The 25936-nt window shown below is 37.0% G+C and overlaps 1 protein-coding gene across 6 annotated transcripts in view; it reads right to left on the bottom strand.

The window, feature by feature from the left end:
- Positions 1-1259: 1259 nt before the first annotated feature.
- MAPKAPK3 (MAPK activated protein kinase 3) overlaps positions 1260-25936 on the bottom strand; it is a 65944-nt gene continuing 41267 nt past the window's right edge. For 4 of the 6 annotated variants that reach the window (XM_032212260.1, XM_032212261.1, XM_032212263.1 and 1 more), the window contains 9 exons: positions 15768-15907; positions 10992-11056; positions 9948-10027; positions 9477-9603; positions 8387-8462; positions 7700-7824; positions 5774-5859; positions 3922-4002; positions 2451-2609 (listed from right to left, as the gene is read on the bottom strand). In XM_032212260.1, coding sequence (XP_032068151.1) covers positions 2451-2609; positions 3922-4002; positions 5774-5859; positions 7700-7824; positions 8387-8462; positions 9477-9603; positions 9948-10027; positions 10992-11056; positions 15768-15907 — 939 coding nt within the window. Of the gene's footprint in view, positions 2610-3921; positions 4003-5773; positions 5860-7699; positions 7825-8386; positions 8463-9476; positions 9604-9947; positions 10028-10991; positions 11057-15767; positions 15908-25936 lie in introns of all 6 variants that reach the window. The other 2 variants (XM_032212259.1, XM_032212258.1) reach the window with 2 other exon arrangements.

The raw sequence follows: 25936 nt of genomic DNA, 5'->3' as shown, positions 1-25936 counted from the left end.
AGAAGAGAGAGAAAGTCTGCCATCCTAGAACTGAAAGTAAAATATCACAAAAGAAGATGGATTAAAAGAACGAGGTCCATTTAAGAAAAAAAAATGGTGAAGCACCATTTTATTAATATCTGCAAAATGTTTAGAATTTCACAAACAGTTTGAAGTGCTTTTAACATCAATTTAATATGCTTGCAAATCAAAGAGAGGCACCTATGTAATTAATAGAAATTTACTTCATTGCAGATTAATCCTTATAATTCTAGAATAAGGATATAATACAAAGTCACCAATTTTTTTTTTTTTTGGTTTAACAGCCACACATTTTCCTCCTCCATCTCTGTTCTCCTGGGTTGTGCAGCACACTTAGTTTGGAGAAGGTAAAGAACAAAACAATTCATCTGCAATTATTTATCATCTCGCCATTTTACAAGTACCATTAGGAGAAGACTTCATCTCCCCCTTGAGCCCTCTGACAAACACGAAGGCCATCAAAAGATTCCTCTTTCCTGTATTGAGTGTTAGAAGTGAGAAGTAACACAAACAAGCACACCTGCTGTTCGTTAGCATCTCCAAAACTGTAGCACAAATGAAAGCTGAGAGGGAGGGAGGGCTGGATCAATTCTCACCTTCTACCTAGAGGGCCAGGGGCACTTGCATGTGTGGGAAATCGTTATAGGAATATGAATATCCCTTTTCAAAGAAAATGTTTGGACAATGAAATGATCTGAAAAAATATAATTGATATGCAATGCAGGTTTCACAGGACAAGGTTATTTGTGAGATACTGTGTGAAAAATACACCCCAGTTTGAGACCTTTAGTGTTTGGCACAGTTGCTTTTCTTGTTGCATATATAGCCATACTGAAATATCTAAACTCTCTGAAAAAATATCCACACAAATTACTTGAGTGACTTCAATTTTTTTGTTATCCCATCCACCCTAATCTACAGGGTATTAAGAAATAATATATGATACGTAAAAACAACTGTAGTAACATGTGTCTTGGTGTCAAATTTGCAAATTTCTGCTTTGAATTTAGAAGCACTCATGGCATGTGCCCAGGTTTTAAACTTTTTAATATATAGACAGTACATGAAAGTGCTATATCTCCCAGTTCACAGAATAGCCAAACTGATACATTATCTCAGGGAAATGGCAATTGTAACCATTTATTTTCCTGATAGTAGTTTCCCAAGATTTCTCATGGAAATTCATCAATAGCTAAATAAAAGGGATATTAATAAAATAGGTGAAGTAGGGCTTATTGGTTTAATATGTTTTTAAAAACAACATCACAAGAAAGATGGGGGGGGGGGCAATAATTCTACCCCTGTCCATATCAACCCCAGACCACTGGAAGCTCTTTACTACTGGAAAAGAATGCAAAAAGTGTGCCCTCTAGCTATACCCTGATGGTTCTTTTAGTAAAAAAATCATAGTGCATCTGGGATTCATTTCCTTCTGAACTGTATACATTTTCAGCTAAAATCTTTGTGCAAAGTTGTGGATGCTGACAAACGATGATACTTTGGTTGATTAATGCTATATATTAATCTCTGATACTTAATTTAAAAAAGTAAACACTTGAAAAAATATGTGATGAAAATAAATTATGTCCTATACGTAAACAATGAAATGGAACATCTAAATCATAAAATGTAGCAACTGCCCTCATACCTGTTTTGCTATGTGGATCCTACAAGGCAGCCAGTGGAAGTTTCCTGTGGTTGAAAAAAATGTGTGCCCACTTCACATATGACTAACTACATTGTTTTTACCTACATGATCTGAATGTAAGAATGGAAGCAAGCTTGTATTAATCCCTTAAACTTTAAATTGTAAATATTCCCCAAAGACTAAAAAGCAATGCTTCCTTATACAGATGGACGGTGTATAAAATAAGAGCATTAACCTGATAAGAACATTAAATACAATAGAAATGAACAATGAAAATCAAGCAAAAATATATGAAAAACTTACTTTTTCATAATTCTTTGATTGCTTCTTGTAATAACCTGATTTTTTTTTTACTCCTTTGCTTTATGCATGGTTTATTCTATTTTTCTTGAATGGATTCAGCATAATCCAGTCTAAATTAAGCACATTTATGTCCTTATGAATTCATCTGAGAGTTAAGCAGATGGATGCTCTTAATTGCTTTATATGAAAAAAGGGATTGAGAATTGCTTGTTGTGACTGTGCTTTTGTAAGCACTGAACCCGCATTACCACAAGAAATATGTATTTATCCAAACTTCACTGATATTCTAAGGTTTGTTGCAGCTCCTTATGTAAAGTATACTAAAATGTAATAAGAATGATTAACAAAATTATTTGTAGAAAAAGGCCCAGTTGCATTGAAATAAAAAGTTCTCATCACCCACATTCGTGTTTCAGTTATGTATCCTTTGCGCAATGATTTCAATTCAACTAATTATTTCATTTTATTTCTCTCGTCTTTATTGGTTGTTACAGCCAGGTGATGCAGTTGAGGTGCCTCCTTGTTTTTGTTTCTTACGCCGTTTGTTGAGGAGTCGATTGTTGGATATTTTCAAATCTTTAATTTTTATCTGATCATAGTCTACTCTCATGGTTGCCAAAGCACTAGTCATTTCCTCCTAAAATACATAAGAAGTAACAATGAAATTTTAAGGAAAAATAGTCCGTCTCCTGTTATGTCTACAGAAGGATCGATCTTGGGCAAAAGTAACAGCTTTAGAGTCCCCCCGCAAAAATTAAATACCCAATGTAGTAGACTGTAATGAATAAAACAATTCATATGTAGGATTAAACATTACATATTAGGGACAAAAAAACCCTTGAGAACTAAATTAATTCTGTAAGGAACATTCAACGAAGTAGAATGTCTTTAATGCTGTCTGTGTGTATCGGAAGTTTAATGTTTTCCTATGTCAAAGGCAACCTGGCATTAGGAAAACTTCTAAAAAACACTAGTGGCAAAGTGAAGTGGGTATTTAAAGTCCAAAACATCTGAAAGCCCAACCTACCTATTCTTGTTGGATCTGCCTCAATCAGAATGGACACCTCACAAAGCACATTATAAATGCTTTTCTTGTAGCCCCCAGAACTTTTGGAATAACATCAAAGGTACAATTTTCCATTGTTTTTCAAAGAAAAGATGATTAAAAAAAGAATATAATGTATTTTCCGTAGTATAAGACGCACTGGAGTATAAGATGCACCAAGATTTTGAAGAGGCAAATTTTTAAAAAAAGTTTTTTTACTCTGTGGACCTCCCAAAAAAGATTCGTTTTTCGTGAAAACGGGCCCATTTTTGTCACAAAAAGGGCATGCATAACTTTTAGGAGGCTTATGGAGTGCTTCTGGGGGCAAAATTGAGCAAAAAATGGCCCATTTTTCACTCATTTTTGCCCTCCGCAGCCCCCCAGGACCATGCTGGAAGCCACTTAAAGGCTATGCACAGCCATTTTTGCAAAGGGGGCAGGGTTTCAGGAGGCAACAAAATGCTGTATTCAGTGTATAAGACGCACCCAGATTTTCACCCTCTTTTTTTTTGAGGGAATAAGGTTCCTCTTATACTCCGAAAAATACGGTAAGTATTTGGACATATCTACCACGTTTATTTAAAACAAAAAAAACTCCAAAACTCCTGCTCCAAAAGGCATACTAAAGAAAGATTGAAGTAAAAATCCTGGCTTTAGCCATTGCAGACATTTTTGGCTAAAGTCTATTTAAAAAAACTAAACACCTATCCTGCCACTAAAACCCTGATTGTCTTTCTATGCCTAACTGTAGAAATTCTTTCAATCTATTATCTGCATAGGATTTAGCAACTATTGTGCTATTTCGCACTCAGTGGGGTTATAAATAATTAGAGAGAACACTGTTTTCCAACCATCCATTAAAAAGGAAGCTCTCCACCCAACTCTGCACATGCATAAAGATTACCTTCACTTCATCCCAGTGGTCTTTATCTTCTTGCAGGACTCGAGTAGTGTGAAGAGGGGTTGGTGGCACCATCATGGATTGCTAAGAGAGGGAAATCAATAGAGATGAATTCTTGTGACAGACTGCTGACACACTAACCATTAACTGCTCTTAAAAAAAGAAGTTGTGTTCAAAATGTAGAAACTTGTCTCCTAAGCTATGTGAGAAAGAGTGTAGGCGGCTGCATTTTGGGAGACAGTCGTATTTTTCATAATCACAAAATTGCATAAGACTGTGGCAATTAACTTGGTAAAAACTAGAGGAGAAAATCACATTTGAGTTCCTCCCGCTTCCCCCAGCAAACACTTGTCAAAGGAGGATAAAGCTTGCAGTAGCAGGAAAAAGCACATTTCCCCTTCTGCTTCCAGATACACCTTCTCTCCCCCCCCCCCCCCAAGTAAATCTCAAACCTCATAATAAGGCTCAAAACCATATTCTTCATAAAATAATTTAGTTTATCCTTCTATCTCGGTATGAAATTCCGTAGCTTTTAACATCAAGTTCCCATTTTCCTTTTAAAATACTTTTACTTAAAGGCCACACACTGAATGAGAAATGGAACAGACTGTCAGCTCTTAACACAGCTACACTTACATTTTAGTTTGTATATTCTACTTAAAGCCCACCATGAGGTTGACACAATATTTGAATCAAAGGCTAAGCTTACAATTGCTTAGCTACAATTGCTTCTTGACCAACTGCCATCCCTATGTCCAAATTAATCAGTTCTGCACTATGACCGATGTCAGTGTTTCCAAATGTGGTTCAAGTTAGATTTCTGGCTCAAAGGAATGGCAGGTGCTAGAACAGAGTTTCTGTAATAGAGATACGGAGTCCAAATCTCTCCAGAATTGTTTATATTACAAATTTAAATTTTAAAACTTAATAAATCAGTTTCAACTTTGGTGACCGGAAAGAAAGCAGGACTTTCTCCTCACAGACACGCTCAACTCATTGGTCTGCTTAACTTTGAGCCTTTCTTATTGAGACCCTTTTCAGCCTACATTTCCTTTGGGCTGAGGGAAATGAGAGTTAGCTCCCTATTTAACCATTTGCTCTATGGAGCACTCAAATTGCTCTCCTGGACTTTGTCTCTTTTAAGAGTTCACAAGGCATTTAATCTCTTTAGATTGATTTTTCTTGGCAACTATATGAATCCATTTTTAAAGCAGCTATTTGAAGTGCGTTGCTAGATGTGAGAATCCAGTAGAGAAAAGGATGGTGTCTTTTGCCTGGCAGTATGCAGATGGGAAACTCATAGCTTCAGTAGCAGCTTGCTCTCTCTCTCTTCCACTCCAGAGGGGAGTCTACTTCAACACTCCCAGAGCCTTTTAGTTAGTTGGCATCTCCATCAGAAACAACTCTGGCGTGATTTTCAGCAAGAGCTGCGCTTAAGCCTCCCCCTTCCCTATCTTGAGTTTTCCCAGTCCTCTGCCAAAAACTGAGAACGCCCCCAAAGCAGGAGGTCTCTATTCATATCAACACTGTGTAGCACGATGGTGCCTTGGAGGTCTAATAATAAGTCCTACGTTGATGAGGTAATGTAGCTTTTTATAAATAAGAGAAAGAGAATGTGTGCACTGCAACGAAAGCTAAATCTAGCTGAGAGCAGTTGGGTTGGGGGTGTAGTGTCCTTGGCTGCCACTCACGGGGAGTTTTTTTTCCCTCTCCCCTCCAAGACTTCCCTCATACTGTGAGGGAGAAATTATATTCGTTTTTACAGCCTTAGTTCAATTAGTAATATGCTTAATCGTCTCAGCAGGCTGCCTAGTACCCACACTAAAACACAGGCAGACCATTGTGCAGGACTCACATTAATCCAGGGATGATTCATAAATTGAGAAATGGTCATCCTCTCTGTTGGGTCAGTTTTCAGCAGTAGACGAATAAGCTGCTTGGCTAGAAAAAAAAAACACGTGGAAACATAACTTACTGTAAGCAATAAGAGCTTGTAAAATTATACAAGAAAAATATTGTAGAATATCCATGCACCCTAATCAGTTTTCCTCTTCTGTCAAATTAGAAAAAATGGCACCTATAACTATCTGTAGAATGAATATGTCATATTTATTCATATTCTTATATTTAAGAGCTACTTATCTTTTCCCATTTATATCCTGCCTTTCACCCAGAAGCACAAGACCATACATAGTGATTTCCTCTCTAAAGCTAGCAGCCACGAAAGGTATATTACCAAATGAATTTTCATGGCTTATTATAGTTTCTAAATGTTTTTAATAATATAATAATGATAATTGTTTTACTAATTATTAATTAAACTGTTTTTAGAGTTATTTGTTTGTGAGAGTTATTTGTTTGTGAGAAGGGCATATAAATTTGACGAATAAATCCAGTTCTCCTCAGTTTTACACCAATACCCTAACTGCTACAATATTTTAATTCTATAGGGAGGAGAGAAATTTGAAAGGGAGGAAAAACGTGGTGTGGACTTAGAGAGCTCTATAAACTGAAATCGCTAGATCACACCCTCCTCCAATCTGGTACTCTCATCACTTCTCTGATTTCTTTAAGCTTCAATAGGGTATCTATGGCTCTCCAAATGTTGTTGGACTTCAGTTTCAGACAGCATAACCAATATCCAAAAGGCCAAAGATTCTTTGCTCTTGAATGAACCATTTTCCCTTGGTTGAGGGGACATGTCATTCCACTGTAGCCAAGTCTGGAACAGTTCAGAAATTTGGCTCCCAAAAGATGACTAGATTTGGTAGGCCAGATGAGGCAAACTTGGAACAAACTAGGAACAAATTATTTTAGGATGATGCATTTTTGAGCATTTACAAATGTTGGACATGTATATATAATATTATTTGTTATGTGGAATCTCATATCTGGAAGCAGCAACTGTTGTCGATATTCTACTACTAATCTAGAAGTAAGCAAGCTGTGGTATCCCAGATATTACTGAGCTCTTAATTCTTAGAAAGCATGGGAAATAGTGACAGTTGTTGGTAGTGGTCAGCAGTGGTGGGATTCAAACAATTTAACAACTGGTTCTTTGCCTTAATGATTTCTTCCAGCAACCAGTTCACCAAACTGCTCAGAAAGTTAACAACCGGTTCTCCCGAAGTGCTGCGAACTGGCTGAATCCCACCACTGCTGGTCAGGTAGCAATTTCCAGAGTGCCATATGTTGCCTATTCCTGCTCTAGACAAACATACTGAATTTAATTACAAAGAAAACCAGATATTAAGAGGCATACTGGTAGAGCAATATTATATTTGTTACCTGGAATACATTTTTGCTAATTTTCTACTGGCCCAGTACATCTAAATTTCTCTCTAGTGTTAAAATAATATTTGAAGAAATGGCATTTAATTCAATTTGTCTAATTTTTGGGTTTCTGGTCATTCTTTTTACACTGTTTATGAGTTAGGCATGTGCTTTCATGAAATTTGTCAATTTTTATTTGTTTTTATCCTTCCTTTATTATTTTTACAAATAACTCTAAGTGGCAAACATATCCAACATACATTTCTTTCCTATTTTCCCCACAACAACCCTGAGAGGTGAGTTGGGTTAAGAGTGAGTGACTAGGCCAGGGTCACTCAGCTGGCTTTCATGGCTAAGGCCGGATTAGAACTCAGAGTCTCCGGCTTTCAAGCCTGGTACCTTAACCACCAGACAATCTTGTATCTTGAAGGTCTCTATGAGCACATAGGTTACCCAACTAAAAGTTGCAATTTTTAAAACCCATCAGTGATGCGCAACATTCATTTACCTTCGTCAGATACCTCTGACCATTCAGGATTTGGAAATCCATACTGCCCCATCCGAATTCTTCTTTTCATTCCAGGGGAAATGGGTTGGCCAGTATTGGAATAGAATGGAGGGAATCCACACAAACTGCAAAAGAAGGACATATATAGATGAGCTTATGGTAATTAGAAGACAGTGGTGGGTTGCAGGTGGTACGCCCTGGTATGGGCATACCGGAGCCTGCCCAGAGCACTGGGTACTGTTCCGGTACAGTGCTCCAGAGGGCCCACCCGAGCTCCTTACCTGTCCTTTAAGCTTTGGCGCTTCCATGCATGCACATGGTATGTATGGTGCCTGCGCAACACTCTGCCAAGCAGCTGGAGTATCATGGAGGCTTGCAGAGGTGTTGCAGCCATAATACATGCCCGTGCCACATGCATATGCATGCACACCACGCGCCCATATGGGTAACGCAGGCCCCTTCCAACCGTACCAGTTGGAACGGGATCCGGAACCCACCACTGCTAGAAGATTACTATATATTCTCTCCCTGGTCCCATGTAGAGTCACAGATGGCTGCTGATTCTTCTGACAGAATGAGTAATGATCTAGTGACTAATTTTTCTGATTTATTAGTGGCATTACGGTAACAAGGAGCTAATGTGTGACATATAAGAATTCTGTTTTGTTATCAAAACTTTACACTTACAGAATATACATGATGACACCAAGAGACCACATATCACAGGATTTGTCATATTTCTCAGGACCAAGTACTTCTGGTGCTGAAGAAGGGAACAAAAGAATTGTGAATGTTAGTTTTTCAGACGTTGGTTATATGCTAATTAATATTTATTCTTTCCTTATTATTAAATAAGTTAGTACATAACTGAATGTAGGTACTAATCTAATCAGCAGTAACAACTACTTTATATAGTTTACTTATGTAAACTAGTGTACATGAAAGTGTACATATATGGGGAGTATCACAAATAGACATCCCAAGCTTTATTTCCAATGCCACCAATAATGGCAAAGTCCATAAGAAATCTAGAACACTGAGCAATTTTGCTTTGATTGCATGATCTCAGCTCATACCATCCTTCCATAATTTATATCCAAAATGTACCGTATTTTTTGGAGTATAAGACCTACCAGAGTATAAGACGCACCAAGGTTTTGAAGACGCAAATTAAAAAGAAAAGTTTTTGCACTCTGCAGACCTCCCAAAAACCTCCCGTTTTTCGTGAAAAACGGGCCTGTTTTTCACCCAGAAAATGGGCATGCATAGCCTTTAGGAGGCTTATAGAGTGCTCCGGGGACTGGGGGGGTGGGGCAAAATTGAGCAAAAAATAGCCTGTTTTTCACTCATTTCTGCCCTCCCCAGTCCGCAGGAGCACTCTGCAAAGCACCTAAAGGCTATGCACGGCCATTTTGGTGAAGGGGGTGGGGCTTCGGGAAGCAAAAAATGCTGTATTCAGTGTATAAGACGCTCCCACATTTTCAGCCTCTTTTTTGAGGGAAAAAGTCTTATACTCTGAAAAATAAGGTAGTTTGTCAGTTGTTACAGAAGCCCTTTTTTTTGCCTACAAGTCCCACAAACCTCTTAATTTTCACACTACATTGGTTGCTGAAGCCAAATACTTACAATGAAAATGAACTCCTACCCTGTTGTGACTATGCACAGGGGGCTTTTCGCTCTAATTCTGGATTGGTGCCTTGAGTGCATTTATGAAAGTGTAATGATTTCATGATTTCCAAAATGAATAAACCAGAATATAGGAAAAATCCAAACTTACCCACATAGTAAGGGGTATAACAAGGAGTCTGCAATGCGTTCTGTATGGTTGTCTCTTTAGCAAACCCAAAATCTGTGAGCTTAAGCACTGACTCTTTATCTTTGGATGTATAAAGAAGGTTTTCTGGCTGGAATTGAATATTTAAAAAAAGAACACAAATAAAGATGAACAGGATAATTTTTGGTGCTAATCTCTTCTGAATTTTTAATTCTGTTTGGTTTGTAGCTAGAGCAAAATTTACTTTTAAATATCAGTACATTTTAATCTAGTGGGTCAGTTTAAATTGAGGCCTTCTTTGCACCTTATTTAAATGGACTGACTTTAAAAGATACTTGGTTTCCTGCCCAAGAGCGTGACTTAAATGTTTGATTCAAGCTGTTTCTCTCAGTGCTGAAACAGGCCTATGCAAATCAACTGTTTAGTTGTGTTAATTTTTTCACATAGTTAGAACACATTTATTGTAGTTCTCACCTTGACATCTCTATGAGCTATGTTCATCCCATGAAGATGTTGGATGGCTGTTCCTATGTCTCTCATTATGTCGGAGGCTTCTAGAAATGTTATTTTACAGAAAGGTCACATTAACATTCTTGCTGTATCTCAAAGATACACAGAGCTTCTAATTAGCAACCAGCTTGTTTATGTCGGGGGGGGGGGGCATAAAATTAGCCCTAAGACTGGTGTTTTGCTTTGAGAATGACAATTAATTAATTAATTAATTAATCAATCAATCGACATTTCTGCTCCTCAGTCCTTTGGTTAAAAGGTAATACCACTGACATGAAATCTTGTACGTTACATACCTGCAATACACTGAACAATTTTTTAAATGACTAAAGAAACACCTTTTGTTTATGTTTATTTTGAAATAAACACTGCAGTGTTTGGTGAAGCTCCAATCCATAAAGTGAAAGCCTCATTATTTAAACTTAGATAGTTATTCATGAACAACAATGCACACGGTCCCCAATCAAATTTATATTTCTTTGGGTTTTCAGGTATTTAGAAATAAAAATAATCAGAAGTGCTACAGAAGTTCTGAAAGAGTTACCAATTTTGATTTGATTAGAATTCCTTTAAAATAATAAGAAATAAAGAATTTATCTAGATACAGGTAGCCCTTGACTTATGATCACAATTGAGCCCAAAATTTCTGTTGTTAAGTCAAATATTCGTTGTGAGTTTTGCCCTATTTTACAACCTTGCTTGCCACAGATGTTAAGTGAATCACTATTAAGTGAATCTGTCTTCCCCATTAACTTCAGAAAGTCAGAAAACATGATCACATAACCCCGGGATACAGCAAGGGTCATAAGTATGAACCAGTTCCCAAGCATCTGAATTTTGATCATATGATCATGGGGAAGGCTCAAAAGTTGTAACTGTGAAAAACAGTCATAAGTCACTTTTTTCAGTGCCACTGTAACTGAACAATCACTGAATGAACTGCTATAAGTCAAGGATTACCTGTACTAACTTCCAAAAATGTATCCATAAAAACCTTTGATCTTCTACCTTTTTCGGTGAAAGCTTGGTCTCCTCGCTCCTGGATTCGAGTGAAGAGTTCCCCTCCCTCCATGCTGTTGTGAACAAGATACACATTATTCGAAATGCAAGCACAGAAGCTTAATTTCGCTTAATTTCAATTCTTATAGGTCACTGATGGCTAACCTTTTCGGCACCAAGTGACGGGCCAGATGGTCTTCAGGTTTCAAGCACGTATATGCGTGCTGGCTAGCTGGTTTTTGTGCGTGTCACCAGACACCCGAAGACCATCTGGCTGGCACACACATGCCTGTTTTTGGCCATTTTTGAAGCTGATTTTAGGCCATTTTCAGGCCAGTTTTGGCCCGAAAAATGCCCTGCTTTTTGGGCATTGTTTTGGCCATTTTCAGGCCATTTTTTTGAACCAGTTTCAAGCCATTTTCAGGATGTTTTCCAGTACTGCGGCCCCCACGAAGACCAGTTGGCCAGCGTGCATGTGATTGCCGGAAACCAGAAGACTAGCTGGCGATGACACATGTGCCCACACACGTGCCATAGGCTCACCATCATGGTTATAGGTAATACTATTTCTCCATTTCATCGTCTCTGCTGTGTGTTTCTCGAACCAATCTGACATAGAAGCCCAAGGCTGCTGCTCTAACCTTATAGCATACAACAAGACCTCAAATCATGTTGCCGCATGTTTAAACCTTGCTGAAAGGTTTCTAAAGGATTTGCTATGCTTGTTTGCTTTTGCAGCCTCTGGATCACCTGCTTCTGATTCATCCAGTTTTCCTGCTTACAAAGAAAGTGGCTGGATATCTGGAAAGTATGCCTTCCACGCTAGTCTTCTACAGGCACGTCAAATTGCTAAGAATATTTTCCTGATATCATCCGGGAACTACATTTAGATGCAACAGCAGTTGGGAAAGTTGAAGAGCAGTTGGGGCTGCTCTACAACTTTCTTTCCTTGAAGCATAACTTCAATTGTATAAAGGGCATGGCAGTAGGGCGGTACTGCCAATCCCTGCCCTACTGCCATGCCCTTTATACAATTTCCTATCCAATGTACAGCAATGCACAAAGGAAGTCTCTCTACAATGGGAGGAGATGAAATATATATACAGTCAAGAGTGTGGCAGGAAAAAATATTTTTCATGGCTTTTCACCTTTAGTAATGGCTGGAAGACCTTAATCTGGACTACCTTAATGCTATGTTTATTTATCCACTAATTACATTTTACAAGTAACAACTTACACCCTCCAGTAATGGCTAACCATAATTCCCAGAATGTATTTTCATGGGCTTGGAATCATAAAAGTGCTAGGAAATAAAATTCACTATCTGGAGTCACACAGTTGTCTGGGGTATATCTCGTAAATATTTTTAAATATGTTATTTGTTGTGCATGCAGACTACTTAAATCCTGCTGTCTTTAATAGGATTTTAAATGTTTAACAGCAAGACCATTGCTGCAATAATTCACCCACTTGTGACTGGATGACTGTAAATGGCTGCTCATCTCTGTGCCTCCCTGATATATTTGATAACAAAGAAACCAAATGAACACAGAATGGGTTTTAAAGCTTGAAGTTTAATATACATGTGGGCTTTTTAGCGAAAGCTGAATTACTACTATTATTACTTGAAATGAGCATAACAGACAGTACTGCAGGACAGCTAAAAGTAATTTCTCTAGTTTTGATGCTATCAGAATTCTGGAAACAGAAAATAAAACAGCAATAGCAACTGAAAGGTGGGAGAGTATTTGAAGAGAAATATAAAATTGGTCCAATCTAGATTCTAAAAAGAAAACTCTTACGGAGTGTAGAAAGTTAGCACCCACCCATCTTCTAGACGAATGAAATATTCTAGGAAATATTAAAAAGGCAGAATATTATATTTCCCTGGATGAGAAATGGAGAAATTTTTTAAGGCTGGAAGCAGACTCACCCTTATTAGCCCACACCCTCCTCAATAGCCTACAGTAGATATCAGCACTTAAGAGATAAAGAGATGGCTAGGTCTATTCATAAGCAAATACTCTCACCAGATCCAACAAAGGTAGGATTAGCCCTCAGCCATAATAAGAATTGCCCGAAACCCTCTTCATTACATCATCACCCAGCAAAATTCAACCAAGCCTGGGACTCAAGACAACCTACAAAGTTACCCCTGCATGGCTCCATGGGAGTCTGACAACCAATCAGAATACCTGCCCTTACACAGGAACAGGAAGCTCCAAGGTGGTGGGGCCCAAGAGAGGATATAAATCTCTCTCCCCCCCTCTCTCTCCCTCTCTCTCATCCATGTGCTCAATTGCCCAAACCATGTGTTCCCGTCCACCATTAAACATTCTTTTCAAACAGCTTCCATGTTTCCAGTGTCTTTCTCCCCACTTGGAACTGAACCCAAATGGACATTTCTTCCAACAGGAGAAAAGGATAATTTGAGCAGATTCATATAGAGTTCAGAAAAAGATACATAAGTCTTAGAATGAGGATGAGAGGAATTTGATTAGCCTCTGTCTCTCACTGATTCTGACTTGACCCTGATCTTTCCCTCCACACCAGTTATTTTCATACATAGCAATAGCACTTAGATTTACAGCATATACCGTTTCACAGTGCGTTATAACCTTCTCTAATCATAAATGAGAATAGCTACAAATTTCTTTGAATATACTCCCGTCTTCTGCAACTTTTTCAATTTCTGGACAGTCTGCCAGGGCAGCCAGCTAATAGTATCAACTATATTAATTTGTTCACCATCTCTCATCATATCCATACAAGACTTTTCAAAAAATACTTGGCAAGATTTCTTTCCATAGCATGGAAAAAGTATCAACTGCAGTATATTTTACATTTAAGTCAATGCCATTTATGTTTCAAACAGATGAATGTTACTGTACTTTAATAGAAAATCTCAACAGAAACATACAGTAGTAACTCTGTACTCGACTGCTTTAAAACTCGTCAAATTTTTTACTCAATGAATTTTGACAAAAAAAAAATCTTTTCTTGGAACTCGTTGTTTCTTTGGTTCTTGATGTGCAAACAAGAACTTGTTGGTGTTGGCTACCTTATGACTGGCAACCCTTTCCAGAGGAAACAAAGGGTCATGCATTAGTCACATGGTTTATTTGGTACTTGTTGTTTGTAGTACTTGTTGTGTCTCTCAGAACCAATTGAGTACTGAGGTACCACTGTACTATATTCATATTCACGATGTAAGAATAAGAATACAGAATATGTTTCTAAGAGCCTCAGTTCTATTGTATACAACATCATCTTGAATAAAACATTTATAATGCTTGTGTCATTTACAGTTTTGTACAAAAATTTCAAACATCTTCCCTTGTGTCTCCACCCAAGCTAAGGAAAATAACACCTTTCTCAAAAAGCCTTACAGCAATCTGTGTTATTCCTCAGGCCAATACGTCCCATTCTCTGTAGCCATGGGGACAATCCTAATCAGCTTTCCTAGTATTAGTTAAGAATAATAAATACATTGATTATACTTTAAAGAGATCAGATAATGCTATCGATAGAGAAGCTTCCCAGAAGATGCTGTTATCCTCATCTCTTGTAAAGAGCTATTTTCAAATCATAAAACTGGCTACTGAGGAAAATGGGATGATGACCTTGATAAACTCTCAAGGCAATTCTGATGCCTTTCCATCTCTTACTACATATGTATGGCTCAGGGGTGGGTTCCAGCAGGCACTACTGTTGGTTTGCTCGTGTGCACACTGCACATGTGTGCACTTGATGCGCACTGTGTGCGCATGCACAGTGCAATTGAAATTGTTCTGCGCACGCGCAGAACTGAGAAACAGGATGGTGGCGCCTATGGCGCTGCCTGGAGATCCAGTTCAGTGACATGGCAGGCATGGTTCCAGCAAGCCAGGCTGCCAAACCACTACTGGTTCAGCTGAACCAATCCAAACTGGTAGGAACCCACCACTGGTGTGGATAAACTATGGAAAAACAAACAGAGAAGTCTTCATATAGATTTTTCTACTGCCACTCCAACTACAGACTAGCTTTTATCAATCAAAGCATTAGGTGGGGAGAGTGGAATTTAATTGCAGTAAGTTATTTGGACTGATTTAGATTATTACTTTTCAATGACCCAATAGTCATTCACAGAGACAATGGTAAAAGAAAATATATATATACAGGTAGTCCTCGACTTACAACCACAATTGAGTCCAGAATCTATGTTGCTCAATGAGAAATTTAAGTTGCTCCATTTTACAACTTTTCTTGCCTCTTTTGTTAAATGAAACATTGCAGTTGTTAAATTAGTAACATGGTTGTTAAGTGAATCTGACTTCTCCATTGACTTTGCTTGTCGGATGTTTGCAAAAGATGATCACATGACCCCGGGACACCGCAAGTATCATAAATATGAAGCAGTTGTCAAGCATTCAACTGTAAATCACGTGATCAGGGGGATGCTGCAATGGTCATTAGTCACTTTTTTCAGTGCTGTTGTAACTGGAGGAGGTTTCAAAATATTTCTAACAGGACTACCAGATTCTGTAACAGCTTTGTTCCCTATGCCATCCATCTGGCAAACTTGCAAGATTTGTAAGTCAAGGACTACCTGTACAGTAGAAACCCAACTCCTTCCCCAAAATTTTCAGATATTAAAAAAAAAAAAAATCCAAAATAGCTTTGATCACTCTTGAGAATTATGGACAACTCACCACTGTTTTCTATACTAAAGAGACTGTATGAGTGAGATCTAATCATCGTCTTGAAGATTCCAAATATAAAACTAGTGAGGGAGAGGCTTACCACTCCATGATGATTAGAAGGCATCTCTTCCCATGGTGTATATTCTCGTAAACTTCCAAGATATGGACAATATGGGGACAGCCTGAAGCTCGCCAGTGATGATCCACTTCTTGTCGTGCTTTTGGGCTGTCATATAAGAGCTGTAAAGAGACAGGAAGGAGTAACAATTAAGGTAACTTTTTTTTTTACTTACCATCTAAATTTGCTGCCGTTAAAGCTCTAACGGGAATGAAAACTGTCAACCTCATTCAGTTGGCCTCCTTCATTACTCCTAATTTTTCTCCCAAAATTATGGGTACCAGATTAGGCAGCTGCACTATGCTTGGAAACAAAAGAGTTTTTAAAGCACTGCCCTTATTACAATAGAATGAAATACAGGTAGTCCTTGAGTTACAACCACAATTGAGCCCAAAATTTATGTTGCTAAGTGAAACATTTGTGAAGTGAGTTTGGCCCATTTTATGACCTTTTGCCAGTTATTAAGTGAATTGTTGCATTTAGTAACATGGTTGTTAACTTTGCTGGTCAGACGATCACAAAAGGGGATGACATGACCTTGGGACACAGCAACAGTCAGAAATACATGCCAGTTGTTGATCATGTGACCATGGGGGTGCTGCAATGATCGTAAGTGTGAAAAATGATCATAAGTCACTTTTTCCAGTGCCGTTGTAATCTTGAATGGTCACTAAATGAACTGTTGTAAATTGAGGACTTTATAACCTTAAACTATTGGCCTTTATCTGCTGCTCTTCCAAATTGAAATTAAATGTATTTTGAGATCATGTATCTTTTTTCAATTTGGAGTATGTATTGAAAGGGTTGAGTTGATAGCCAGTATATATTTAATAGGCATTTGGAAAGAAAAAAATATTACAAATAATGCTTGTAATATTAAAAGTGGTGGCAGAAATATAGGATTAATTTTGTTTCTCATCCCTTTACACAAAAATAACCTTTGTCAATTATGTATATATTCTAGCCCCAAAATAGGTTTATAAGTAATAGCAATGTAGAGTGAAGCCAAAGAGAACACAGTCCTTGAACCCCCAAAAGGGGACTTACAACCTGGATTCTAAGTTTCGATGCCTGTCCTTCCCCCCTCCACCCCGAGTCATGTAACTGCATTCTATGTGCTTAGCAACTGGCCCAAATTTATGGCTGTTTGCAGTGATGCAATTTATGGTTTTTTTCCCCCCAGAAACTGGTGTATTCTTCCAGTTTCCAGCAAAAAACACCTATAGTGAGCAATAGATTCACTTCAGAACCATGGCATTTGCTTCCTGGACACTGCAGTCATATAATGACCATTGCAAAAAAAAAAGTTGTACAATTGGACATGGTCACATCTGCTTTATGACTATCACAGAAATTGCAAGCTCAAATATGGTCATAACTAAAGGACTGCCTATAAGAGGATTTACTTGTGTTTGAAGCAATTTATAGCTTGGCGTTTCGCCTGTCTGACAGTGTTAAAAAAGATTTACTTCTCTTCCTCTTTACCTGACTCAACACAATACTTGGCAGTTGGGAAGTGCATTTCAGGACCTTTAAGTAAATGAGGGTTGTTAAATACATGTTGACTCTATGACTATGCTTCCTAAATGATAATTTAACCTCATATTTCCAAGGGTCACTGCCTTTATTCTGATACTTTAGTCCCTAATATTGTATATGTTCCCAAACCTAATTTTGAAGCATCCATAAATTTGCTATCAGAATAATTTTTTCATATCCATCATATATATCCATCATCACAAGATACAGTTCATACATGGGGACAGGGATGTAATGAGAGAGAGAGACATAGAAAATCACAAAAGAAATTTCTGATCATAGTGGCATAGAATGGCAATAAATAAATATGTCTTGCTGTGTCCTAAATGGAAAGGAAAGGGGGGGGGGAATCCCCAAAACTCAGGGAGACCATAATTTCTCCCCACTAACTCAGACCGACCATCATCTTTAGATTTGGAGCTTTAAAACATGAAGGTGGTTCTAGCCTTTCTACAAATCAAAATATAAGATAACTCTACAGCTATGAATTTTCTTTTTTATATGCAAAAAATGCCTGTTCTGAATTCTCAGTATTTTAAAGAAAATGACTTTTAATTAGGGGGGAAAGCCCTAATAGAAAATGATAGAAGTACCTGTAAAACATTTCAGGATTTTAATGTAGCTGTGTGTGTAGCTGTAGACGGCTACTCTCTAACAAAAACTAAAGCAAAAACAGAATTGACAAATTCCTTGTTTGTCATTTAGTAAACATGGAATCTAGAGCACAGGGAGTTTTTCAAACAGTAGTCAAGTATATCATAGAAAAACAAATGATAGCTCTGCTTCATTTGTATGCCCAGAAATGTAACATCACCTTTAACCCTCCACCACATAACACATATACTATAAATAGTAGTAATTGTTTTTCATTTTCTCTCTCTTTTTTTTTTTACAATCTTAACATGCATTTTCCTATGCATGTTTATTTGAAAGAAGTTTCTAAAGTGGACAATCAGTTCATTCCAGGGGTGGGTTCCGGCAGGCCGGTTTACTTCTGTGCGCACCGCACGTATGCGCAGTACAATTAAAATTGTTCTGCGCATGCACAGAACTGAAAAATGGGAACTGGTTTGGAGCATGGCAGGCCTGGGTCGCTGCCACTTCCAGCGACCCAGGCCACCAAACCACTACCGGTTCGGCCAAACCAGTAGGAACCCACTACTGGTTCATTCTACAGTAACTACATATACGTTTGTAGCCTTACTACCAATAGCAATAGCAATAGCAGTTAGACTTATATACTGCTTCATAGGGCTTTCAGCCCTCTCTAAGCGGTTTACAGAGTTAGCATATTGCCCCCCAACAACAATCCGGGTCCTCATTTTACCCACCTCGGAAGGATGGAAGGCTGAGTCAACCCTGAGCCGGTGAGATTTGAACAGCCGAATTGCAGAACTGCAATCAGCTGAAGTATCCTGCAGTGCTGCATTTAACCACTGCGCCACCTCGGCTCCTCCCATTCAAGGTATCACAGTTTTATGATATTTAATGAGACACAAAACAGAGTTTTAAAACAATCATCTTTGTTAAAACCAAAAAAAGAAACTGACCCTATTCTTAATAAATATGAAGCAGTTGGTATTCCCTTTATCTTTCAAAACAGCAGACTTTTTCTGAGAAAGATGAACATAAAAATGTTTTGGTACAGTTCAAAAATTTAAGTTGCTTAATTTTTTTTCTTGTTACATTTTGTTCTAATGCTATATTATTGCATGGATAAGTTTCTAGTACTTTTGCTTTTATTGGCCAAAGAAGAAAAGTGCTTCTTATAGCCTTTCCTACAAAAAAGCACAGACATGATTCCATATAGATTTTTTTAAAGTGCTTTACGAAGCACTTTTACAACTATCAATCAATTCAATTGCATTTTCATGGAGCTGCAGGATCATGTAAGTGCAGTAGAATTTTGCCATTTTAAATTTTGCATTTTCAAAGCCACTGTGAACATAATTGTATATCAAGTCTTAAATTTGGCATGTATTATAAGTAGATAAGCCTCCTTTTATAATTAGATGTACTTACTATAATATTCAGGCAACTCTCTTATAGGCATAAATATATTTTCATTACTATTAGGCAGAGAGATTCGGGGCTCAGTGGCTTAAAAGATACTGGAGAAGGTCTATACTTCAGCAGTTCGAGACCTACCATTGCACAATAGGGTCAACTCCCATCACCTGCCTCAGCTCCTGCCAACATAGCAGTTCAAAAGCATGTAAATGCAAGTAGATAAATAGGTACCACTTCAGTGGGAAAGTAACAATACAGTTTCACTGTATTTGTATTTTGTATTTGTATTTGTATTTATTAATGCTTATAGGCCGCCCTTTTCCCTGAGGGGACTCAGGGTGGCTTACATAAAATAAGTATGCTTTGTGCAATGAAACAAACAAAATGTTGAAAAGTTATGATATGCATGTAGTTACTTACCAAGGACATCTAAATTATATTAAAGTAACCAAAATATCTTTACAATCCCCAAGGCATGTCACAAATTTTGAGCACCCCTAATGTTTGGAAATTGAAAGTTGAAAAATTTGACATACCCTAAAATGTGTGTTATGTCATGGTAGCCACATGACCATGGAAATGTCTTCAGATAGTGCTGACTCAATGGCTTAAAGAAGCGGAGATGAACACTATTCCTAATATTGGCTACAACTAGCAGAGTAAAACTCCTAGCAGAGTAAAATCCTTTACCTTTATTGTTAGGCGAAATATTAATATTAAGGGTCCACAGAATTCAATCTAGAATTTCATAATGATGCTACTGATTATCTGGAATATGCGAGATTGAGTGGCAATGCTAATATTTTCAAAGTTAGTCTAAATAAATTCATCCTGAACTAAAATGAAAGTATATACTGGGTTGAATAAGTAGCTGGAATATGAGAGGCAGCAGCATAAAGCATTTTTACTCTGAAATATATTTTAAAATATTATTAGTGCTGAGAACTGCAACATCCAGGGAACTGCAATATCCTAAGGCTAATAATTTTCCACTCCACATGGTACTTTGGAATGTGCAAATAAAGACCGTTTTTATTGGGAATTACCAGAGGATAAGTTTTTAAGCATAAATTTAAAAATTTTAATAATCTGAGGCATTATATTAAATCTTATGTTCATTAATTATTGAAAAAATAACTTATCCAAGCAAGTTCTTTTCTTCTGTACTTTAGAAAGCTGTAGGACTTGGACAATTTGCAGTGGAGTGAAAGCTAATGTGGAGGTGAAGGGAGGGAGGAAGTGTTCTTGATCCTTCCCCTCCACTGATTTCTTTTAATAATTCTCTCCATCTCCTGCTTAGAAGCATCAATTAAATGTTCAGAAAAGAAAGATACTTTTGAATCATACTTTAATGGCCTAGTAGGAATCAAAAGCAGCATCACTGGAAAAAAGTCAAACTATTCTCTTTTGCTTTTCCCACATTGCTTTCTGAAAGGACTGGATTTTTATGGTAATAGAAAATCACCAGAGTACCTTGTTGCGATGGATGGCCATGTAAGTTGAATAAATAAATAAAATTGGATGCATATATTTAGATTTAGTTCAACACAAGAAGCTGACAGTCTTCACTGACAATTATGTGGATTTAGGAGTTGTTTATTTGATGTGTCAGGACACATCAAATGATGTGATAGCTGCCTAAGAAAAGAAATTATGGAGCCTGAGAGATGATTAAATTTTCTAGAAAGACTTTGATATCAATGAAATGATGTTTCTGATTGCAAATTAATTACTAATAATCCAGGTGACATGGCGACATGGGTCACTTCAGGCACGCGTGCTATAGGTTCGCCATCACGGTCTTAACAGATGTCTTTGAAGGCAATCACTGCCCTCAAAACTATAGCTGCTGACCCCGTGACCTCCATGAATTTGTCCAACCCTTTTTTGAAGTCACCAAACTGACAGACAGCAGAGGTTGTGTCTATTTTCACTATTGTTTCTTATTATCTTGAATACACTTGGCCTTTTTACACTGTGTTGACACTTTCATTGAACTATTTACCATTAACTCAAGATCTGTTTCCTCACCACCCACTGTTAGTTGTTTTGTGTTTTGGAGGAAGGGAAGACAGGTGCAGATCTTATATACAGGAGACAGAAAGGTTTCTTTAAAAATTCACAATGCAGGGATAAACAAAGCTATGCTCTTTCTAAGCTAGGATCTTTCTAAGTCACAAGGTGACCGAATGGTGCTTATTTCTCTTTTACATTAAAATATATAGTATATGCTCATAGGAATGGAAGACTTAACTCCTGCAATTTTCAAGTCAATAATATTTTTATGGAAAGGTCAGATGATCACCCAATGTTGTATATACGAAGAGAAAAACAAGCAGGTGTGTTTCCTTATAAAATCATTTCTTGGGTCATTTATTTGATACCGTGGAATAATTTTTTAAAAGTCAACGCTATTCAACTCATATTTTAATCAAGTCTTGTCTAATTAAAAAGTCTGTATAATAGGAAACTGCGAAGAGTGGAAGGGCACAATTGAAACTTGAGATTCACATGTCATATCCAAGAAATGCATGTTTACTTTGAACCAATTTAGCTCTATTCAGGATCAGATGGATTGCATTCTAGCCTATGGAAGGAACTAAATAATGATCTGTCAAGTCTCTGTGTTCAAAAAATAAAAGAGGGCATGGGGAGGAAAAGTGTCACAAAGATATCTGAGAAGATTCATAAATAGATCATAAAGAGATTGATTCATAAACATATTGCAAAAGTGCGTAGTTTTTTATGTATATTATCATAATCAAAAGATTGACTCACAGTCTTTTACACAATCAGTGTGGATTTATCAAAAACAAGTCTAGCCACTAATCTCATTTTTCGACTGGTTAAGTTATTTACTGACTTGTCAGAATAACGAAGACACAATGCATCTTGATTTCAACATGATTTGATACAATACCTTCTAATTATCTGATTAGCACTACGCTTAACACACAGCTGACTATAAAATATAATACTTAGCTGAATACATAGCTGTAAAATCATCATACCCTAAGACTACTATCAGTAGCATGATAAACCTATAACCTAAATATAAAACTAACATTCAAAACAATACTGGTACATAAGAACACTGGTTCCCAACATGTAATTTCAAGTTGCATGGACTTCAGTACTCAGAATTCTCTAAATAGCATGACAGTTACATACTAGCTACAAGGCTGGGAAAAAAATAGGTTAGAGAAATGGGCTGAAAGTAACTGAATAAAATTTAATGAAAACAAATGCAAGATTACCTCCTTTTAAGAAAAGCAAATCAAATATATGACATAAGGTGAGGGCAATAGTATTTACTAAAAAGCTAAACAGAATTAGACTTGATTTATTCTTGGGAGTCCGACTTAAACTATCAGAGCTGTTAGCTTGTCTGGGAAATGAAAGTCAGTCTCTCTCTCTCCCTCTCTCTCTCCCCATCCCACCCTCCCTCCCTCTCTCTCTCTCTTGACTTGAAGTTAGTTTATATTTAACATTGTGCTATAATTTTTTCTGTTTTTTCTGAGTTCAAAGTGGCTTACATTAACCCCATAAAAAGTGGCCCCGGTTATGCTCAGTATATATGTGACTGTATGAAATGAAAATGAAAATAAAACATATTTACAAGGAAAAAGTGGTTAAATGTAAGCTACTGAGTGACTGACTGCAAATCACCTAGTTCAGTCCATGATCAATGTAGACATAAATTTAGGTCTTTCCAATCCAAATCTGCATTACATTCCAAAAACACACACACACATCCATCTGATATATATTCACACCATCATCAAACACATATAACTAAACTAACAAGTGGGTCAAGAATCCTGACTGTGTGAGCACTCACAGCATGTCCTCTAATGTACAATCACTCATGTGCTTGATAATAGAGTCTTTATAGAATCTATTTGGAACACATAATACCTTTTCCATTTTCTTCTTTTAACTTCCAAATGACCTCTGTAAAGCTGCAAAAACTAACATAATCAACAAATACATTATGACAAAAACTATCAGTATATCATAAAAATATAAACATAAACATATATGATATAAGGTGAACAACAAGAGAAGTATCTACTGCAGGTATTGTAGTATTCTCTTTGATAAAGTTGCATGAAACTTTGCTTCCTACAAGAGATTCTGATTTATACAGTCCTTGCAATGACTGTGCAGTGAAATCTCTTGGATTCAGTAATACAACTTGAGAAATAGAGGAAGAGCCGATTGATTTATTCTCTAAGTGCTGCAGTTCCCAACAGAGGATCCTATTTAACATCACTGCTTATTTTGAACAGGATAATTTTTCTGACCTTGAATATAAGATAACCTGATGGGAAGCTCAGGTATCAGATATATGATATTTCAATCATTCTATTCTTGGGACACTTTTCAAATGGGAGAAGAGGAGAATATCAGAACATAAGCTGTGGGGATAAAACCTCATCCGTCTTTTATTTTCTTCTTGCAGATATGGAAAAATACTAGGAAGGGAGAAATCGAGATGATTTGGGGAAAACAAGATAGATGACCCAAAGTCCAGTATTGCTGGATATTTTAAGCATGTTTTTTCCCTTCTAAAATATCTCCTGACGCTGATTAATTCATTCCCACATAGATGAGTAATCAGTTAAACATTCCAAATGAATTTATGATTAACTGCCCAATTCTAAACATGTTTATTTGCATGGGTTTGGGAGCGCTTGTTATGCTTAAGAGTGAATTTTTATTGATCACCACTGAAGGAGTAGGGGCAGGTGGGCATGCATGTGCATATGGGCCACCTAAAAAGCAGATAAATTATTCTTGGTGACTGTACAAAATTTCAAGGAGAAGGATAATGTCAGCCAGCTCCCGCAATGAAGCAAAATATGTAGTATTCACAATGCAACTCTTTACTCAAACCAGGAATATATATATTCCTCCCATATTTGGGCATACCAGGGGTTGTGACTTTAAATATATACCTTTCACCCTGGCCTGGCTGATAAGGAGTCGAGCTCTGTAGCTCAATGGTTAACACATCTGCCTAAGAGGCAATAGAGCACAGGTTCGATTCCCAGCAAGGGTATGGCTAGCTGATGAGAGCTAAATAGCTTGAAATAGATCTATACTAGTCTCCCTTTATTTATTTATCAGCACAAATATAACATACATACATACATACATACATACATACATACATACATACATACATACATATATATATATATATATATATATATATATATATATATATATATATATAATTTTAAGCAGGCTTGGATAAAAACTGCAAGCTTTTGTTCCCAGGTTTCCAGTTCATATTTAATGAAGGTTTAGTTGGACCAAGAACGTTTTTTGTTCATATTAGCAGAAAAGAAAGTAGTGCATTACATTTTTAGTGGAGATTTTTTTTTTATAATAGCATCTTTAATAAGTACTGATTTGAATTTGTAGGAAGAGAGAGATTGAAACTAAATTTATAATATATTTAGTGTCACAACTCCTGGTATGCCCCAATTATGGGAGGAAGCTAACTGCTTCCATTATCTGTCAATCGGCTCGTCACAAGAGACCATCACAACAGAAACCCAATATTATTACTGTTGTCTTTGTTACATTTGTGTTATATTTGTGCTGATAAATAAATAAAGGGAGACTAGTATAGATCTATTTCAAGCTATTTAGCTCTCATCAGCTAGCCATACAGCACAGGTTCGAATCCCAGTAAGGGTATGGCTAGCTGATGAGAGCTAAATAGCTTGAAATAGATCTATACTAGATCTATACTAGTCTCCCTTTATTTATTTATCAGCACAAATATAACATAAATTTATAATATTTCATATTAGGCATAACAATATCAAGATCCTAAAACAACATCCTACAACTGTTCAATACAACCTAGTAACAAAAAAGTCCTCCTATCTCCTGCATTTCATGAACACTTCAATTCACCTGTGTTTGAATAATAAAAACGTTAATAAAACCATTGGTTATAAACAAAAAAATGCAAAACCTGTAGAATGCATCTCCAGTGATACTGACATGTCAAAACCAAGTAACCTAATTCCTGTGATCTAAACTTTATTTGATGAAGTTTGCATTCTGACATATGTGATAGATCCTAGCAAAAACTTTGCTACCGGTGCTTCTAAACAGTAAACATAAAACAGTAAGGATAAAAAGAGCCTATATCAAATTCTTCTAGCCTCCAGGAACATTAGCTAGAAAAGAAAGAAGGACTTCTTGATACAAAACAGTATAACACTGTAGCAAAATAAAATAATGCACAATCTCCAATTCTCTGGTACCCTATGGTCATATGCATATCAAGTGCACAAGCAAACAAACAATCTTCTTTCAACTAAAGCTGATGGGGAGACATTAAACTAGGTAGTTCAAAAGGCCTTCCTATAATTAGGAACAAAAATGTTAAAAAAACCCAAAACTGTTGGGCTATCTTAAGTTACCAAGTGGATTTTCAAAGACTATATTAATTATTAAGTCTAAATACCTCAATTTACTAATTCAAATATTGATGTAACATGAAAAAAATAATTACAAACTAGTATCCTACTTTTATAAAATGTGAGCCCAGGGGAATGGTAAGTCAACTCACAACA

The sequence above is a fragment of the Thamnophis elegans genome, chromosome 2 (assembly GCF_009769535.1).
Source record: "Thamnophis elegans isolate rThaEle1 chromosome 2, rThaEle1.pri, whole genome shotgun sequence".
Classification (NCBI taxonomy): domain Eukaryota; kingdom Metazoa; phylum Chordata; class Lepidosauria; order Squamata; family Colubridae; genus Thamnophis; species Thamnophis elegans.
This window is presented reverse-complemented; position numbering and strand designations above follow the sequence as displayed.